The sequence below is a fragment of the Prionailurus bengalensis genome, chromosome C1, assembly GCF_016509475.1.
Source record: "Prionailurus bengalensis isolate Pbe53 chromosome C1, Fcat_Pben_1.1_paternal_pri, whole genome shotgun sequence".
Taxonomy (NCBI): Eukaryota; Metazoa; Chordata; class Mammalia; order Carnivora; family Felidae; genus Prionailurus; species Prionailurus bengalensis.
Genome location: NC_057345.1, coordinates 149419997 through 149438342, shown reverse-complemented (window position 1 = coordinate 149438342; position 18346 = coordinate 149419997). Strand labels below are relative to the sequence as shown.

The following is an 18346-nucleotide window of genomic DNA, read 5'->3' as shown; positions in this document are numbered from 1 at the left end:
TTGCAGTTCATGAACTTTGCCTTGTTAAAAACAGTAGCCCTCAGGCAGGGGCTAGCGGAGAGAAGCCAGTCATGGGCACACAGCAGCCAGGAAGTGGAAGAGACATTAAATGTTTTGCTATATAAAGTACTACAATAAAACTGTATTCCTTTCCCTTCCCAGCTTTCCTGCACCCACCCTTTTCTTTGCCTATTGAAGGTTCTTTGATATATTGAATGTACACTTAAAATAGAATTTTAAAAAATCAGTGTTAAGTCCAGGCCCCAGTAAGTAGTTCAGATGGATCTAAATCAAGTTACAGTTTAAAGGAACAATAAGAAGAAAATTAAAATGACTATAGCATTAGTCCAGAATTGTTGAGGAACTAAAGGCCATATCAAACAAGTGTCCCAAACAGCAGAATTTGTCTCCCTTTGAGGTGGAGAAAAGACAAGATGTGAAAAGTGCAAAGGGCTTCGGTTCAAATTCCGAGGGCCCATAAGGGGTAAGCACCTCCAGGCAGAGTACTAGTGATGGGCACATTTTTGTCTTTACCTTACAGACATCATAATTAGGTATCTGACTGTGTCTCTTTGTACAGGCTGCTAGGAATCCTAAACCTTTCTGCCCACTGAGAAGCAAAACGAATCAAGTCTTATGAACCTGACTCCTGACTTCACCCTTGTTTTGCATTTTTATTTTTTTAAATTTAAGTATAGTTGACACACAATGTTACATTAGTTTCAGGTGTACAACGAAGCAATTCAACAACTCTGTATTATGTTGTGCTCGCTGCAAGGAAGCGTGGCTACCATCTGTCTCCATATGCTGCAATACGATTGCCTATATTCTCTGTGCTATGCCTTTCATCCTCATGACTTATTCAGTCCTTAAATAGAAACCTGTATCTCCCATCCCCCTTCATTCATTTCCACCCCCCCTCACCTTCCCTCCCTTCCGCTCTTTCACTTGCTTTTATTTTCTTTCCTCAGCTCATATCATCATGGGGAAAAAAAATCTTATTTTACTAAATGTCTATTTGTAAGCATTTCAAATCCACTGGGGAGGGATTAAGTATAAAGCAGCCTCAGGAAATAACAGCAGTGGCTAACAGAAATATAACAGTGCTTACCATGTATGGGTTCTAAGACCTTATCATATGTCAACTCGCTGAATACTCCTAACAGTCGTACAGGCAGGAAAGCTGCATACAGCCTGAAGCCTTGTCATGGTGCCCCATGCTGTTCTGATCATGCCACACTATCAGAAAAACTGGAGCATGTATCCCAAACCCATGTATTTACAAATTATGTACATGCATCACCCTAATTTATTCTAATACAATCATACACCAAAAAATATATTTTGAAGAGACTTTTTAAAAAGCCCACAAATTGACATTTGTCTCAAGCACTCTACAGACGGTCTTGTGTTCTACAATTTTCAAAGCCAGGGCTCTAGAAAGAGAGTCCTTTGTCCTTCCTTGGGTTGTGGACAAAATCAGATATAAGGACATGTATGTAAAGTGCCTCACATATCATGAATACCCAAGAATGTTTTCCTCCCTACACAACTGAAAATAGAGTAGCATTGAAAAAACAAAGAAACATTTTCAACTCCTATATTCAGTATGATGATTGACACAAAGTTTAAAAGTTAAAACGCTCGACCAATGAATTAAAGATCAAACAAGAAAAAGACATAATGGTTGCTTAGAAAAGTGGGAGACGGGAATGAAAAAAGAAAATCCCAGCTATACTATAGATACACCACCTCCTTTGACCTGCCAGCATAAAGATCACTAACAACTTTGGGAAGAGAAACCCGAGTCTAAATGAGACTGGGTGAAGGGCAGAGAGAAGAGTCGAGGAAGCAACGGTGCCCAACGCCCTGGTCCTCCTGGCCTGACAGGATTCGCTTCTTCCCTTGCTCACCCCCAACAGCTTACACAGTTCGCAGCTGCTGTGCTGTATTTTGCATCTCCCCAGGTGACAAAGGGAAGGATTGCATGGATGAAACCAGCCTGCCTGAAACCTTCGGACCAGAAACACCAGACTGGGCTTCTCCCTCAGCCCCACCTGCAAAGTAACCAACCACAGAGCGAACAGAGGAAGCTCACCTGGAGTGACTGCTTTTACCTCCCTCAGCCTGGCGAGGAGAGGACTCCAGGGAAGGCACTCAACCTAACTCGTCCTTGCCTGGAATGCCACAAGGAAGGTGGCCTGAGTTACCTTTGGCTCTCAGGGACTTTCTGGCTTCTCCTTCCACAACTTCCGATGGACAACGGCTTGGCCTGTATAAAGCACTGCAGAGCCCTGCTCCCCTTCTGGATTTGCACACCGGCACTATGCTTTGGCTTGTGGCAGACAGATCTCTGTACCAAATCTCCAGCTCAGTGCTCATGGCATTGCGCAAGGCATGCTCTGTTATGACACGCAGGAAGGCCAAGGACCCAAGCCATGGTTCACAGCTGTATTTGTGAAGTCCCTTAGACTGTGGAAACACTAAAGGATCAGTGGGCGCAGGGCACTGGCAGAGTGGAGGATAGGCCACACTGCCTAAACACAGTCTGACACAGCAGGTAACAGACTCCAGAGAAAAGCCTGTGGATTTAAACACCATGAAGTTTTCTAGCGATAACACCCAATGCCATGCTTAGGTAAAGCTTCACCTAACCTGCATACTGAAGGCACAGACACTGGAGCTTCTGACATAGTCCAGTGACTCCCCAGAATTGTGCACTCTTCCAGAAAAGAGCACAAGGCACCACCAGTAGTTGCTATTATTATGCACCTACAGCATACATCTTCCATCAAGAGGTGTCAATCACTGCCATGTTTTAAACCCTTTTTCAGTAATTGATAACTTGCCCAGGTCTCCAAGGGCGGAAGACCACTCTTTGGTTCCACAGGTGGACAAGTTTGGAAACAGATACTGTACCTGGGCTTTATTGTAACGATGCTGAAGAAACTTGCTGCTGGTACACAGTAGGTGCCAATAAATGCTTGCTACACCAACACAACAGCCTGAAGAATCCAACTACACTGTGAATACAAGTACTACAGCAGGCATTCTGCTGCCTCGAATCATCACGAAGGATTTCTTTCCCACATTAAGTATATTACCAAATTATATATGTAAAGGCAAATTTTCCTCCTTCACCCAGGAGATTAAAAAGAAAAAGCTTCTATAATTAAGGATGATTTTTTAAATTGCAGGCAGTGTAGCAAAATGAATATTAACACAGATCTCAAACACTCTAAATAGTTATTACCAAATCAATTTCAAAGCATTTCAATTTAGTAGCAAGCAGGGCAATACAGGTGGCAACAAAGCAGTATTAGCATAAAATCACAAGGGCAGGATTTACAACAGGTTAAAATGAAAATAAAATACAATTAATTCCTCTTTGTAGGCCTCTCTATGCATATGATCATCTCCCTTGGGACACAAAGTCCAGGAAATAAAAGGAACAAAAGGTCTCTAGCTACCTCTGGAATCACTCTCATTTTACAAGCCTAGGAGGGAGTTGAGTCACAGGAAGATAAAAGTCAGCCCACGAGAAACTTTTTTTTTAAATATACTAAGCTACTGGGCAGAAGACAAATATTATCAAACTCTAGCAAGCACCAGCAGGATACTAATCAAGTACCCAGTATTTCTTGCAAGCCACGTTTGCAAAAGAAATGTTTCTGTGAAGGTATGCCCCTGCCTAAATTTACACCTGCCTTCTAGCTTCAAAGGGAGAAAGAGCAAAAACAAGCTGCACCACACCTCCCCGCCAGAGAACGGGGAAAGGCAGCAGGAAGAGCCTAAGTTCTTTACCCTTTTCATATTCTGTGCACTTAATCTCTTGAAAGCTATCTGGCCTGGTGGAATGTGGTGGCTCAGGTGTTGGGAAGCTGGGCAGGTGAACAACACACCTGCTCTGTGTGGGACACATGCCCAGTGGGGGAGATGTGGATGCAGTCCATTCAGAATAACCCTCCTCCTTCATAGAGCTGTCCTAATACCAACTCTCAACAGGAAACAGATCTGGGATACTACGAAAGTAATTCGGAGACTATAAATGTCAGCAGGTACAAGGAGACAGCAGAAGAAGGGCCTGGAAGGGACAGATGACTAACTTTTAATGGCCTCTTACTCAGCCAGAATTTTTCTAATTGCTACCTATAAGTCCTTCTCCTGGGCACATCTATTATTAACGCATAGGAAGGATTATTATTTTGTTTTTAAATCGTGATAGGAAAGCTGGGTTTTGTTTCTCCTCATCCAATATGCATTCACTTTCTTCCTAAAGAGAGAAATAACCTATTTTCTTGAAATACACACACACACACACACACACACACACACACACACACAAACACTGACCATGATGTGGGCACAGACAAAAACTAAACAGTATGTTTAAATCAAACAGTGCTTGTTAAAAAAAAATAAAAAATAAAAAATAATCAAACTGGTATTCACACGCATTCCAGGGAATACACCTACTTCATTTTTTTCTGAGCTGAAATTAACACAGTTTGCAAGTTCCATTTGTTAACAGTGGAAGTAAATTTATTCAAAGGAGTGTCACTAAGAAAAAATGTTTTCTCAGGCACGGAAGAGATCCCTTTAAGAGCCACTTCTTTACAGAGGTTTCCCTTTAAAGCAAGTTATTAAAAAGTTACCTTATGCTGATTGAGTATAGTTTCACATTTAGAAGGTCTTCACACTGCAAATTTGAAAAATCAGACACTAATTTCTAGGTAATGCTAATGATTTTACTATCTACAGGGTAGGAAATTTTACTTTAAAAAATATATGTGTTTGTAGGGAATTCAGTTACTCCCCATCTAGCTGTCAAAGACAGGATTTGTGCATGACAGAATTATGATACTTCTAAAGAACATCATAAGAACGCGGGGCACCTGGGTGGCTCAGTCGGTTAAGCGTCTGACTTCTGCTCAGGTCATGATCTTACGGGTCATGGGTGCGAGCCCCACGTCAGGCTCTGTGCTACCAGCTCGGAGCCTGGAGCCTGCTTCAGATCCTGTGTCTCCCTCTCTCTCTGCCCCTCCCCTGCTCATTCCCTCTCTCCCTCTCTCTCTCAAAAATAAATAATAAAGATTTAAAAAATTAAAAAAAAAAAAGAACATCATGAGAACTTGGACCTCGTCAAAGTAGGGTGAAGTGAGACTCCCCTCTGTAGGACACAATAAAGCTGGAACAGAGGGCAGAGGATCTGCTACCCTCTGACCTCCACACAGAAAGATTGGAAGGGGTCCAAGAAATTCTCCTAATGGTCATTGTTCTGCCCTCTCCCCCACTAAGCTGTTCCCAAAAAGAAACTTCTCTTCACCCGCAACATGTCAAAACCAGCAGAAGCAGAAGAAGGACACCCCACGGCAGCCCTCACAAGGCTGTGTGAGCATGTGGGAACGGAACCTTCCCTTCATGGCATCTGCTGAGCAAAAACATGTAGATTAAGTATAATCGGCAAGATGGAAATCAGCTTACATAGTAAGAGGAGGGCCAGGAATTTCTAAGGATGGGTTAAAACTATTTGAAATTTCCCCTAAGTGCCCTATATAAACCGTGCTAATACTGTGCATACAATTCTGAGCTCCATATGGGCGCCTGCAGCTACCTTAAACTACACAATGCCACAGCAACTGTGTGCACGGGCTGACAAATCTTAAACAATTTAAAGTGGAAAATTAAATGGAAATTTCCTCCCTGCTCTCTCCAGGGCCTATGGAACTTTAGAACAGGGATCCCAATCAGCCCATGACAAGCAGCTGCCAGGCCTTCCAAAGCAGGAAGCCAAGGTAGCTCACCTTCATCATTACCCATTCAGATCACTGTGTTCTTGAATATTTTACTCTGTTGAACACTTAAGATGCCTAAAGGCTGCTGTTCCCAGGCTACACCTTATAAAAACAGTCATGCTCCTCAGGTAGATAAAGCACACACGCCACCCCCAGCAATCACAAAACCACAATTGAGTCACAGATCCCTGCTCTGTGATGAGGCCATGAAACCTGCATACCCTGAATTAATTCAGAAGGAAGCACTCTGCCTCCTCTGGCCCCACCAATCCTGCCTCTTCAAAGAGGTGTGGCTAGTCTGCCTAGAGAGGAAATACTTGCTTTTTTCCCCCTTCTCCTCCCTACCACACCCTCTCCTATATCCCTTGGCAACAGGTTCTAGTTCTGCAGGTCATGGAAGGAGAGTGAACAGAGGAACATTGTCCCCAGCAGTGTTTCCCTCTCAGCCGCCTACAGTCCTCACTCCCTGCAGAAGATCAGCTAAGGCAGTAAGAAGCACAATTTCCAAAGCTGGGGGTCTTCTGTGAAAAATGGATGTACACTGCCTAATGACTAACACTTCATCTCAATGGGCACCATTTTTCATGCAAAGCTGAGTTAAGGGAACGTGTCTGACTGGAGCCAAGGAATGAAGGACAGCCTCAGTGACATGAAACGTGTCATTTACCTTTAACGACAAGACAAACATTAAAAGATGTGACAATGCCAACTTGGAATGGGAATACTGCATAGCTTCTTTCAAAACCAATTAAACATTCCTTCCTTTGATGCAACTTGATAGTGGCAACAATTCTTCCTTAAATTCTCATTCCCAACACCATGCTAGGAGCCCAGTAGACAGCCGGAATAACATAAATAAGGACCGCTCTCCATCCATATGGAGACAAAAATAAACAACAAAACCAGAACAAGTAAATTAAAGGAAAATACTGAGGTGCTATGGAGAGCATATGATAGGAGGTCTAACCAGTCTGGGATTGGATAGAACTGTACTTTTGCAAGTACTAATTAAGAGCCTTGGTATTCCTGCAGCTCAATTTCTCAATGACACGACAGAAAACAAAACCAGCAACTTTTCTTTCCACTCTTTACAACACTTTTAGGGGCACCTCAGTGGCTCAGGCAACAGAGTGTCCAACTCTTGATTTCAGCTCAAGTCATGATCTAACAGTCCCGGGATCGAGCCCTGTGTGTTGGGCTCTGCATTGGGCGTGGAGACTGCTTGGGATTCTTTCTCTCCTTCTCTTTCTGCTCCCTCCCCTGCCCACATGTGCACGACCCCCCACCCCCAAAATAAAAAAACAAAAAATAGAACACTTTTAAATTTGCAGCACTGTATCTCAACAAGAGAGAGAGAGACAGAGAGCAGGAGGAATGAATAAATGAGTGAAGGTCATTTTCTGTCACTGAAAAAGTTTCTGTCAAAACAAGAAACTGGCTTGGTTATAATTAGAGGCATGTAAGGTCAAAGGCAGATCATTTCATGAAAAGAGAAAGGCTATCCCAAAAAACTGTAGCACTGACCAACTCCTCTTCTGAAGGAAGGTAAACTATGGATGACAGGACATTTCAGAAGGGTGAAGAATGCTGTAAAGGAAGTCAACTGGCTACCGCAGAATACGAGAGACCCATTAGTGATGGACAGCGCAGAGAGAGGGTGTGAGGACAGAAGTAACACTGGGGAAAACTAGTTGACCTAAACAGTAGGTGGGGAAGTGGAGTGAGGAGAGAACAGGAAATCAGTAGAATAAGCTCACTGTAAGGGCTTAAAACTGAGTGAAAGAATTTAAATTTGCTACAGAAACCTCAAGCCCCCATTTTATTTTTTATTTTTTTAATGTTTATTTATTTATTTTGACATAAAGAGAGAGAGAAAGAGAGGGAGGGGGAGAGGGGCAGAGAGAGGGAGAATCCCAAGCAGGCTCTGCATGGTGCATGGGAGTGCAGAGCCCAATGCAGGGCTCAAATTTGTGAGATCATGACGTGAGCCGAAACCAAGAGTCGGACGTTTAACGAACTGAGTCACCCAGGTGCCCCATCAAGCCACCATTTTAATGAAATGTCCAGAACTAATCAACAGAGACAGAAAGCAGACTACTGGACAAGTGAGGCTAGGGGTGTGGAGGAAATGCAGTGTGACTTCTAATGGCTACACGGTTCTTTTTGGGGTGAGAATGTTCTGAAATCAGATGGTGGTAATAGTTGCACGCCTTTGAGCAGACCTAAAACTGTTGAGTGGTCTAAATGGGTGAATGCTGTGACATGTGAGTACATCTCAGTAAGACAATTAAAACTGCAGGAAATGAAAACCTACTGGAGAGCCTGAAACAAGTGAAGACTGAGGGCACGGACTGCCATCCTTATGCAGAGGGCCCCTCAGAAAGCTGCAGTGAGGTCTACATCGGGGATCTCACAGGTCTTCTGGGGCAATCTCCAAAATATACAGTGCATGAACCTGCAACTTGGTTTTGCAAATTACACTTGAAAGAAATAGAAGGTGACTAAAGAAAATAAGGAGCTCAAATGTCATTCCCTTTAATTATATTCTAATGTGGAAGTAAGTGAGGTTCAGTCCACTTACTTAAAATGCAAAATACTCCTCAAAGACATGTGTGTAACTCAGAAAAAGGGAAGGAACTGAATGTTCAGTAGAGCTGAATATTGTTCAACAGCAGCACAACGCTGGAGCACAGGAGGGCCCGGACAATCCATCCAGTGGTCCCACATGTCTGTTATCTGAAAGGCACCAAGCTGGACACCTGAGACACACAGGTGTCCAACCCCAACTGCAAAAAACATAAAGGCACACTTGTCTGGGGTAAGATGTAAAAACAAGGGCTCTTAAATTCCCAGTTGATTCTAATGTGCATCTGGGACTAAAATCTACTGAACTAATCAGAATCCTTACTTTTACAGAGAAGGAAAGAAGTGTGCAAAGAACTCAAATGTTATGCAAGTGATTATCCAGCTAAGCATCCTAAGAGTCAGTACTAGAATCTGTGTCTCCTGACCCACAGTTTAGGACACCCATACCTACTGTGTGGGTGTGTGGGGCACAGGATGGATATCCTTACAAAATTCTGGCCTCAAAACAAGCGGTCAGATACCATTAAAAGAAACTAAAGAACAAACGCCTGGAAATAAGTGAGGAAATAAATGACCTTGAGATTGAGGTAGGACGACGCCTCAATATGCAGGGATTTTATTGCCCTGGTGTATGTCTTCGTGGGATGAGATCCCCAACAAATGGAATTAATCGATGAAGAGGTAAAATTTTATAACTTCACAGGCCAGATCTGGTCTGGAAATTTTTTAACCAAATGAACCCAGTGTTATGAAAATAAATAAATAAATAAATAAATAAATAAATAAATAAATAAATAAACAAACAAACAAACACCAAGGAATGTAAAAGCTGATGCTTTATCCTCTCGGCTGCACATGGAGCCAGCGCGGTCTGTGAAGAACAAGGCGGGCCCTGGCAGACTGACCTTCACAGACCACGCTAAAATCCTCTTAAGAAGTGCCCGGTGAATGCTCTGGCTGACGTACATGGAGCCATTACATTACCGAGTCGTGTGCTTCTTACCTATAATTCCACTGTCCTTGCTTTCCAGGGTGGAACTAGGGCTGCTAATGGTCTCACAGGGACTTTTGTTGGCTGCGGTCTTGCTGACACAGCTATTCAAGGTTGAGCAGGGGCTATCGGTGCTAGGAGATGCGGTGCTGCTTGTTAGTGTGGAGCAAGGACTGATGCCTTGGCTTAGAGCTGTGCACTGCAAGACGAACGGAAGGAGGAGTTAGCACGGCTTTACACAGGATGCTGCTACACAGTCTTTTGTTTCTGGTGCGACAGCGATAAAACTCAAAACAGGAACACGGAAAACAGCTTTTTAAAACTAGGGAGCTTAATATGTATGTGGTCTTCCAAATTTTAGAAGAGAAATATTCTTGTTCTGTCCCCCTCCCTTGTGATTTCTTTTCTTTTTTTTTTTTTTAATTAAAAGGGCAGTCTTAGAAATAATTTAGTGGGAATGCACATTCATAAAACAGAAATAGCAAGCAGGCAGACTTCCTTTCATTTAAAGTCTGCAGAAGACAAATGGGTTCTTTGACCTCTGTACGGAAAATCTGGGAACTCTGTTTTTGTAATGTTTCACGAGCACTGCAGCCTGATTCAATTCCTGAAGATTTATGGGCTCTGCGGTCAGGGCAAGGAGGCTGATGGCCACTGCAATCTCAATCAGTGTGTGATACCCTGGCAGAGACCCTCCCAGGGGGCAGAGGCTCTGGCCCCTCACAGCCATGCAGACATATACATCTCGAATGGGAAGCGGCAGGCTGCCATTCACTAGGATGCAGCGTGCTCTCCCATGCAGGAACCATTTGATCTCCTCTTATTTTGTCTCTGCCTCATCTCCTACAAATCTTTTCCTCACCCCGCTGACCCTCCAAAACCCCCACCACGAAAAAGCGCAGGAAAGCACATCCCAAAGCAGCCAGCTGAGAAGAATGGTGTTATAAAGATAAAAGTAGTATCATGACTAGGAGATTCTTGCAGCCACTTAAATTCATTTAGCTACCCTTGCCTGGGTAGTGACCTGAAGGTTAATGTGGACATTTTCTTCAGTTCTGCGCCCTTCTGCCTCTCCCCACCTCCCCACTGCAGAAATCACAAACTGTCGAAGTAAACTTCAATACACAACAGCCCAGACTCATGGACTGAACAGGGACTTCCTCACTCAGGGAGGGGGAGAAGACGGTTATGCCTTCGTTCATCCTCTGAGCAGGTAGGACATTCAGGGTCTTCCTCAGGCATTACCATGGTTTCATTTTTTTCTTCAATGGTTATGTGTGTGGCACTTGGGATCCCTTCTCCCAGTAAAAATCCCAGCCTTGTCAACAGTTCTTGAGCTGCCGGCGAACAGCTCGGTTCATTATCGGCCTTTGCTTCTGGAACAAAGAGAGAAAACAATGAAGATGCCCCTCTGGGGAATTTCAGGTTTGCATCTGGAGGAGTCCGCGCTGCAGCTGCTTGTCTGGGGCTTTTGTGTATTTTTATAAAATGCACAAAGTTTGACAATGCTGCCTGTCCTCAAGCAATACATTCTAATTAAGAGGCTGTGACAGGTTAAGAAAACAGTAAAAGAGAAACTCCAAGTGCAAAGAGTGAAGTATTTGACCTGAATCAGAACACAGTGTGATTATAGGATAGCAATTCCTATTTCCAGGTCCTGTGAAAAAGGTATACATGAGACACTAAAGGCAGAAAGAGGCCTGCCCTTCATCTCAACTCTTTAAAAGCATAGGGTGGCCAACGCCCACAGGAGGCTGAAATAAAGTTAAACCCCAGTGGCATACTGGCAGAGACCTCGGCTACTTAAATGTTGGGGTACACCTGAAATCTCAGCTCTTATTAACCAAGACAGGGGCATTACTACTTTGGTGGAAATGTCCTGTGCATACCCCATTCCCACCACAGTCAAAAGTCAAAGCCAGGACTCCAACTCAAGGGTCAATTGTCAGGAATCTACTCTGAAACAAAGATTTTAAAACCCAGCAAAATGTGTCCCAGGGGACCAGGCCCAAGAATACACTCTGCTGTTTACATGGGGATGTAGAAAAATCAGGCTGTGTTCTCAGCACACTCCACAGTAATGCTGGAAGCACAGTTAACCTGAAGGTCACAGGGCATGCTTAGAACCTGTCCTTCCTCTGGCCTCCCTGACCGGCTGGCCATCTTATTTTTCCCACTTAAACGCATTCTATTGTTGGGTTTAAATGTTGAGCTACAGGTTAACCTTGTATCCAAAGGCTTAAGGGAACTTAATTAAGGGTGACGAAATGATATTCACACCATTCTAACACCTTTCCTGTATTTTTAAATCAGCATCCATCAGGGAATTAAAAAAACAAAAAACATATAAAGCAAACTCTGCTTACAGATGTTAGAACTTAAAAAGCAATATGCAACCTGTAATACTCTCACTCAATGTTTTGTTCTTTTCTGTTGTCTAGAGACTCAGACCTATACATTCATGAACCAATTTTTCCTAGACGTGGAAATCTGCAGGTGAGTCTTAGAAAGATAACAAGAGGAAAGAACAAAACAGCAGTGTTACCTTTGAGCTACAATTCCACCACCAAAGTTCAATGCTAACTTTGCCTTCTTTAAGGAACCGCAAAAATCAAAACAAGTAGAGCTGAGAAGACCATCTGTATTATCCTCACTCACATATCAGTTTTGCTCAGTCATGCTCCCAGGATAGCAGCTACAAGGAAAACCAGGCTGGTCGTATCTTCAAGGAAGGAAAAGGATCCCACCCCTTGCTTACTCTCAGAACTCCCAATGTGTGTGGTAAGAATTGCTGTTTGCCAGCCTAGATGTTTTTTAGTTGCTCTAGAAAACCACGGGGGTAAAAGAACCAAGGCTGATTGTTTTGGGTTAAGAGTGCCCGCATGTTTCTGGATCATTTGTGTTAAACCTGTAACAGGAAGGGGCAGCGGCCACAAGCCAATGGAGTAAAAGAGCACCCCAGGGTGGGTCAACCACACCCAGAAGGCCACTCTACAAAAGGCCTCTTCCCACCAGAGATTTCCAACCACATTTTGATTCCCAAGGCACTTGGGCATTTGGGAAAAGGCGGCAGGAACTAAACCAAATCAGTAAAACCCAGGCACACCCAAGGGCTGAACCACTTCAGAACAGGATCAGAACACTTCAGAACAGCCTCGCCCCAAGGCTCAGACAGGGCAGCTATTTTATCTCAGGTGGCAGCTGGACCAAAGGGAGAGAACAGGATGCAGATGGAAAGGGAAAGAAGAGGGTAAGGGGCCAGAACTCAGCAGTTTTTCTACTACACGTCCCCCTTGCCTTTCAAAACAATCTCTATACGGCTACCAAATTGTGACTGTGCCCTTGAATGTCTGAATGTCTAGCTTCTGGTTCGACCTGAAACTCCAGGGAAAGTGCCAGAAACTACTCCCATTTGGCAGCTGCTGTGGAGGCACAGAGAACAGCTGCACAGGCTTGGCTGCCACAAAATTTACCCTGACGACAAACAAGGCCACAGCCTATTGCTCACGTGGGGCTCCTTCCGAGACCCTGTAACCCATGTAGGTCCTTGGCAGGGGGGGTTACCCCCCGAGGAGTCAATGCTGCCTCCACACTGTGTCTGTAGACAGACACCCTAGACTGTCAAGGTTTTCACTAAAACATATGTATTTATGCAAAGACAATTAACTCCTCATCTAAACCTTGCCCACAAGCTGGGAGCTATGGCAATTCCAGGTTTAATGTCTAAATTGACAGGACACCTCCAAATTCATGAAGAACTTGTTCTCCTAACCGCTCAACCTGGATTTGAATGCCCCTAAAGTTCTCAAACCTGACCTGGAGTCGGGATGAATAGATGTCCTTTATTTCAGGTTTAGCATACAGTAAGCCATTGCAATTTCATTTCGTCCAAAAGCTTCCCAACTGTCTCTTCATATAATTCTCTCTTCTCAAATGTCATTCTAGTGACCTTCCCCTCAGAAACCCTCTTCAGTCTGAATTCCTCAATCCATGTCAAGCCGTCTGCATTTTCCCCTCCCTAATGCACAGAGCTTTCTCTCTGGCTGAACTTTTCATTCTGGCAGAAGGACCCCTGGGTGAAGAGTGATGGTGCCATTTTGGGAGAGATGAGTTGCCTGGGAACTCACGCTGGTATACTAGACTGTGAAATTAAAATGAATTTCTACTTCCACAGCCGATCACCAAATACTGAGATCTGAACAGTAAGATAAGATGTTCTTGGAACTAATTCTTACTACAAAATTATCTCCAAACCAAAATCCAATGGGATACTCTAAATGGCAGTATTTTCATTCATGTAGTTAATACTAAATCACTCATCAATAATAGGTGTACCTTACCCAAAACAAGTGGGATAAGTACTAGAGAGACATCATCTCTTAGCAACACTTTATATCTCACAGATTTAAATATCCAAGGAATTTATGATGGCTGCATTTGGAGTTGAAAGGATAATTGGCCTCATACTTCCTGGGACTCTATTAGACAAATGGGGAGTGATATTCCTTCCCAGTAATGTTTTCATGGAATCTTCAACAGGACACCATTATGAAATAACCAAGTGGAGGAAGGCAAAGAGAATTTTTCAGGTCACTTCTTGTCTCTTGTTAACTACCCACACCTTGTTGGACTACATTTGGGGCACCAACCCTCAGGTATGGTCCATAAATGGGCCACCTTCCCAATTACCACCATCCTCACTTCAAATCCACTTGTGCCCCTTATAACCATCCCCTTATCCTTCCCTACAGTCTCAGAAGAAAGGACTTCTCCTGGCCAAAACTATTCTGGACCACTTACAGCGTGAACTTCTGTAACCCTCAATTTCTTCATGAGGGAAGTAGCCATAACCCACTTCTTATAGGTTGTGAGCTTAATAATAATAATAATAATAATAATAATAATAATAACAACAAAGAAGATGAAAAAAATGAGAAAATACCTTACACACCAAGCATCTTTGAAATAAGATGTGATATCAAAGTTGGTCATTATTTCTACCAATTTTAACACCAAGAGCCCACTTTCTTACTATTATTTCATTTTCTGGTGTCATGGATTCCTATCTATATTCAACGTGCTTGTATTTTTCTTACCTATTAAACATAGTTTTTTATGATTCTTCTGCTTATTTAACTTTCTATGAACTCACTATTCCTTCATGACAACAAATTTCCTTCCTTTTTCTAATTATCAAACTGTTCCACGTTGGCCCACACTTAACTGCTTTCATTTTTATTTTTAAGTTTATTTCAGAGAGCGAGAGAGAGCGAACACACGCACATGCTGGTGTGTGAGCAGAGAGAGAATCCCAAGCGGACTCCACATTGTCAGCACAGAGCCTGACATGGGGCATGATCCCACAAACCACGAGATCATGACCTGAGCCAAAATCAATTTACAAAATTGAATTTACAAAAACAGTTATTTATAGAGGAGCATCTATCCGTGAACCTGAGCTGACTCTGTCAATAATTGGCTTCTAGTCCTTAATACAAAAACATAGTTATTGCACAAGTTGTCTTTAAGCACTCCACCTCATTCACCCCATATTAACTGTCACCAAATCTTACCACTTCCTCTTTCAAAATGTCTCCTGAATTAGCCTTTTTCTTTCCAGTCATACTGCCACTTATCAAGTCCTCATCCTCTCAAGTCTAGATAACTATCGGACTCTGGATCAATTTTCTCATCTTTTTAAAAATTTTTCACTGTCTTCTTTTCCTTCCTCACAGCCAGTGGTTCTCAAACTTTTTGTCATACTCTTAAAAACGAGGACTCTGGGGGCGCCTGGGTGGCGCAGTCGGTTAAGCGTCCGACTTCAGCCAGGTCATGATCTCGCGGTCCGTGAGTTTGAGCCCCGCGTCGGGCTCTGGGCTGACGGCTCGGAGCCTGGAGCCTGTTTCCGATTCTGTGTCTCCCTCTCTCTCTGCCCCTCCCCTGTTCATGCTCTGTCTCTCTCTGTCCCAAAAATAAATAAACGTTGAAAAAAAAAATTAAAAAAAAAAAAAAAAACGAGGACTCCAAAGAGCTTTGGCATATATGAATTATTGATGTTTATCACATTAGAGATTAAAACTAAGAATTTTTAAGAATCAATGTTAATCCATTCTAAGTTAGTAAAACTTACATGCTAAACATTTTTAATAAAAAATATTTTGGGGGGGGCGCCTGAGTGGCTCAGTCAGTGAAGCATCCAGCTTTGGCTCAGGTCATGATCTTGTGGTTGCTGAGTTCGAGCCCCACATAGGGCTCTGTGCTGACAGCTCAAGAGCCCAGAGCTTGCTTCAGAGTCAGTGTCTCCCTCTCTCTCTGACCCTCCCCTGCCTGTGCTCTCTCTTCCTCTCAAAAATAAATAAAAACATTTAAAAAAATGTTTTCCCAAAGATTTTAATCTCTACACTCAACGTGAGGCTCACACTTATAACCCCAAAATCAAGAGTCACATGTTCTACTGACCAAGACAGCCAGGCACCCCCAAAATATTTTCAAAGTCAAGAATGGCAGTGTTTTACACTTTTGCAAATTCTTTTTCATGTCTGATTTAACAGAAGACAGCTAGATTCTCACGTCTGCTTCTGCATTTAATCTGTTGTGATATGTTCTTTTGGGTGAAGCATGTGAAGATGTGTGGCCTCAGAGAGATATGCAGCTGGGAATGGGAGGAACCTTCTCAGTTAATTACATTCTTCTCTGATACCTCACCAAAACTTGACAAGTAGCAATTTCTTAAAGGTTAGTTCTAGTTTTGACTTTGAATCCGTATCAATATACTTTTTGCACTCTGTTACAATAATAGTCCATGATCTGTTATAAGCTTCAAATGGACTTAGTTAGCCATGCGTGATTTCTTAACATCATGCATTGGGTGATTTGGAAAATATTAGTTTCGCAGATCCTACAAGTGCTGACACATTTATTATACAATACCAAAATATCACATTCATTAATATCTCATCTCAAATGAAAAGTCCTGAGAAGCCATCAAACTCAACGTGACCAGTGCAAATCCCAAAAACCTGATTTTTCACTTGAAAGGTCAACTTTTATCATTGGCAACTAATCCCTGTCAGTTTTATTTTTTAATTGAAAGGACGTGCTCATTTTGTTCTTTTTTGAGAAAATGTTGTGTCAAATACCCAATTCTGAATAACTCTGGCTTGCCAGTCATTCTTTCAAGTAAAAATGGTGTTCCATTAAAAAAAGTGGCTAGGTCAGCTTGCAATTCAAACAGCCACACAAGTGGTTTTCTCTGGGACAACCATCATACTTCAGCATGCAGCAGACTTGCTTTATGGGGACTTCCCATTTTATCACACAGACTATTAACAAGATCAGTCAAGGTCAAGATTTAGTAACATTTGTTATTTTCAGTGCTTTGTCAGGGATGTTACCCTGCGAGTTATTATTTTTAATACTAATGCATGGTGGTGAAAAATACCACTCCTAGCTCTAGTACAGCAGGTGGCCCTACCTCGATGCACACTAAGGCACCAGAAGTCTCACCAATAATTGCTTTTGTACCATCAGTGCACATGTAAATGCAAGAGAAATGGAAGTATATTCCTAATGTCATTATGGAAAGAGTTTTGACTTCATAGACCCCTGTAAAGGTCTTGGGGATGCTCCTAAGTCCACAGCCCATACCTTGAGAACCTCTAAGTCTTCAATTGTACTAAGTTCTCCCTTTCCTTTAAAATCAGTAAAAACTAGTGTATGTACGCCTCTCAACCTATTAACTGATCTCTCATCTTCCCTTACTTGCTCAAAGCCTGGGGGTAAAAAGGCAATGGTTTATCCTCACCAACTGCATTTCCCTTTCACCTACCTGCAACTTAAATTCACTCACCTTCACAAGCCTCCTGAAACAGCCCTGTAAGGCACGGTAATATTTTTCTTTTTCAATGACCAATCTCCTCTTTTGACTTTTCTATAATTTTTGACCTTGCAAATACTCTGTCCTCCAAGGAGGAAGGTGGCAACTGTCGTAACAGACACTCAGAGAGGAAATCCATGGTTTTCAGAATTACTGTGTCGTCCTGAGGATTCTTATCCTACCCTTTTGCTGGTGCCTCTTTCAGCCAATTCACAGCTCATGAATAAAATACCAAAGTTTCTCAGTCCTCTCCTCTCAGTGGCCTTTTTCCCAGTCTAACGCATCTCGTTCCATCACATTCCCTCCAAACAAAAGGAAGTCCAGCTCATACCCAGAACTTTTCCTTGAGACCCAGTTTGAGTTTCCAATCGTTCAGTGGGCACCGGTGCCTACCTGTTCCACCAGCATCTCAAACTCAACGTGCCTGAAACTGAACTCAAACCAAAACGGATGCTTCCCTCTCTTTCAGTGCCATCTCAATGTCACCTCAAAGCCTTGAAGTCATCATCTTTGTGTCTTCAGCTCCCAGGTCCATGCAATTTCTCAAGAATCTTCCTACTCATCTCCCCTTCTTTCCTGATCCTGTTCTCATTTGAGATCTTGCTCTGTCTTACCTAACTAGTGACATCTCTTCCTAACCATCTCCCTGACCCTAGTCTCTTCTGTGCCCCACTGCATTCTATACTTTGTTGCTAGGTAAATCTTAAGGCAATCAAGTCCTTCCCAGCTCAGTTCCCCCACCGGCACCCAACACCAGCTTGGATTAGTCAACACTACTTCCCTCTCCTGTTACAGTCACTCTGCGTATATAGGTCTTTAAACCCCAACCAGACAGACTCTAAGGCTCCATGAAGAAAGAACCCATGCTTGATAGCCCATCTCAAAGAGCATCCAACATAGTGCATTTCACAGCATCAGAATTTAATTAATATTTATTTAAGGAAATGCAGAATGAATGGATACTCTACCTCTAATCTCTCTTCCATAGCACATACAAGGCACATCTTCCTTCTATGCTTTCATCTAACTAAAACCTTATTCAACTATTGGTCAAATGGCCTACCACTATTCTAAGAGGCTGAAAATTAAATTAGCAGA

At 42.8% G+C, this 18346-nt stretch overlaps 1 protein-coding gene across 15 annotated transcripts in view; it reads right to left on the bottom strand.

Annotated features, from left to right (window-relative positions):
* The window catches only part of TANC1 (tetratricopeptide repeat, ankyrin repeat and coiled-coil containing 1), a 241983-nt gene that overhangs the window by 68338 nt on the left and 155299 nt on the right, over positions 1-18346 (bottom strand). For 8 of the 15 annotated variants that reach the window (XM_043576845.1, XM_043576846.1, XM_043576836.1 and 5 more), the window contains 2 exons: positions 10618-10748; positions 9385-9571 (listed from right to left, as the gene is read on the bottom strand). The exons of 3 other annotated variants lie outside the window; for them this stretch is intronic. In XM_043576845.1, the coding sequence (XP_043432780.1) occupies positions 9385-9571; positions 10618-10748 (318 nt within the window). Of the gene's footprint in view, positions 1-2210; positions 2617-9384; positions 9572-10617; positions 10749-18346 lie in introns of those variants that run through there. 4 more of the 15 variants (XM_043576847.1, XM_043576838.1, XM_043576835.1 and 1 more) reach the window with 2 other exon arrangements.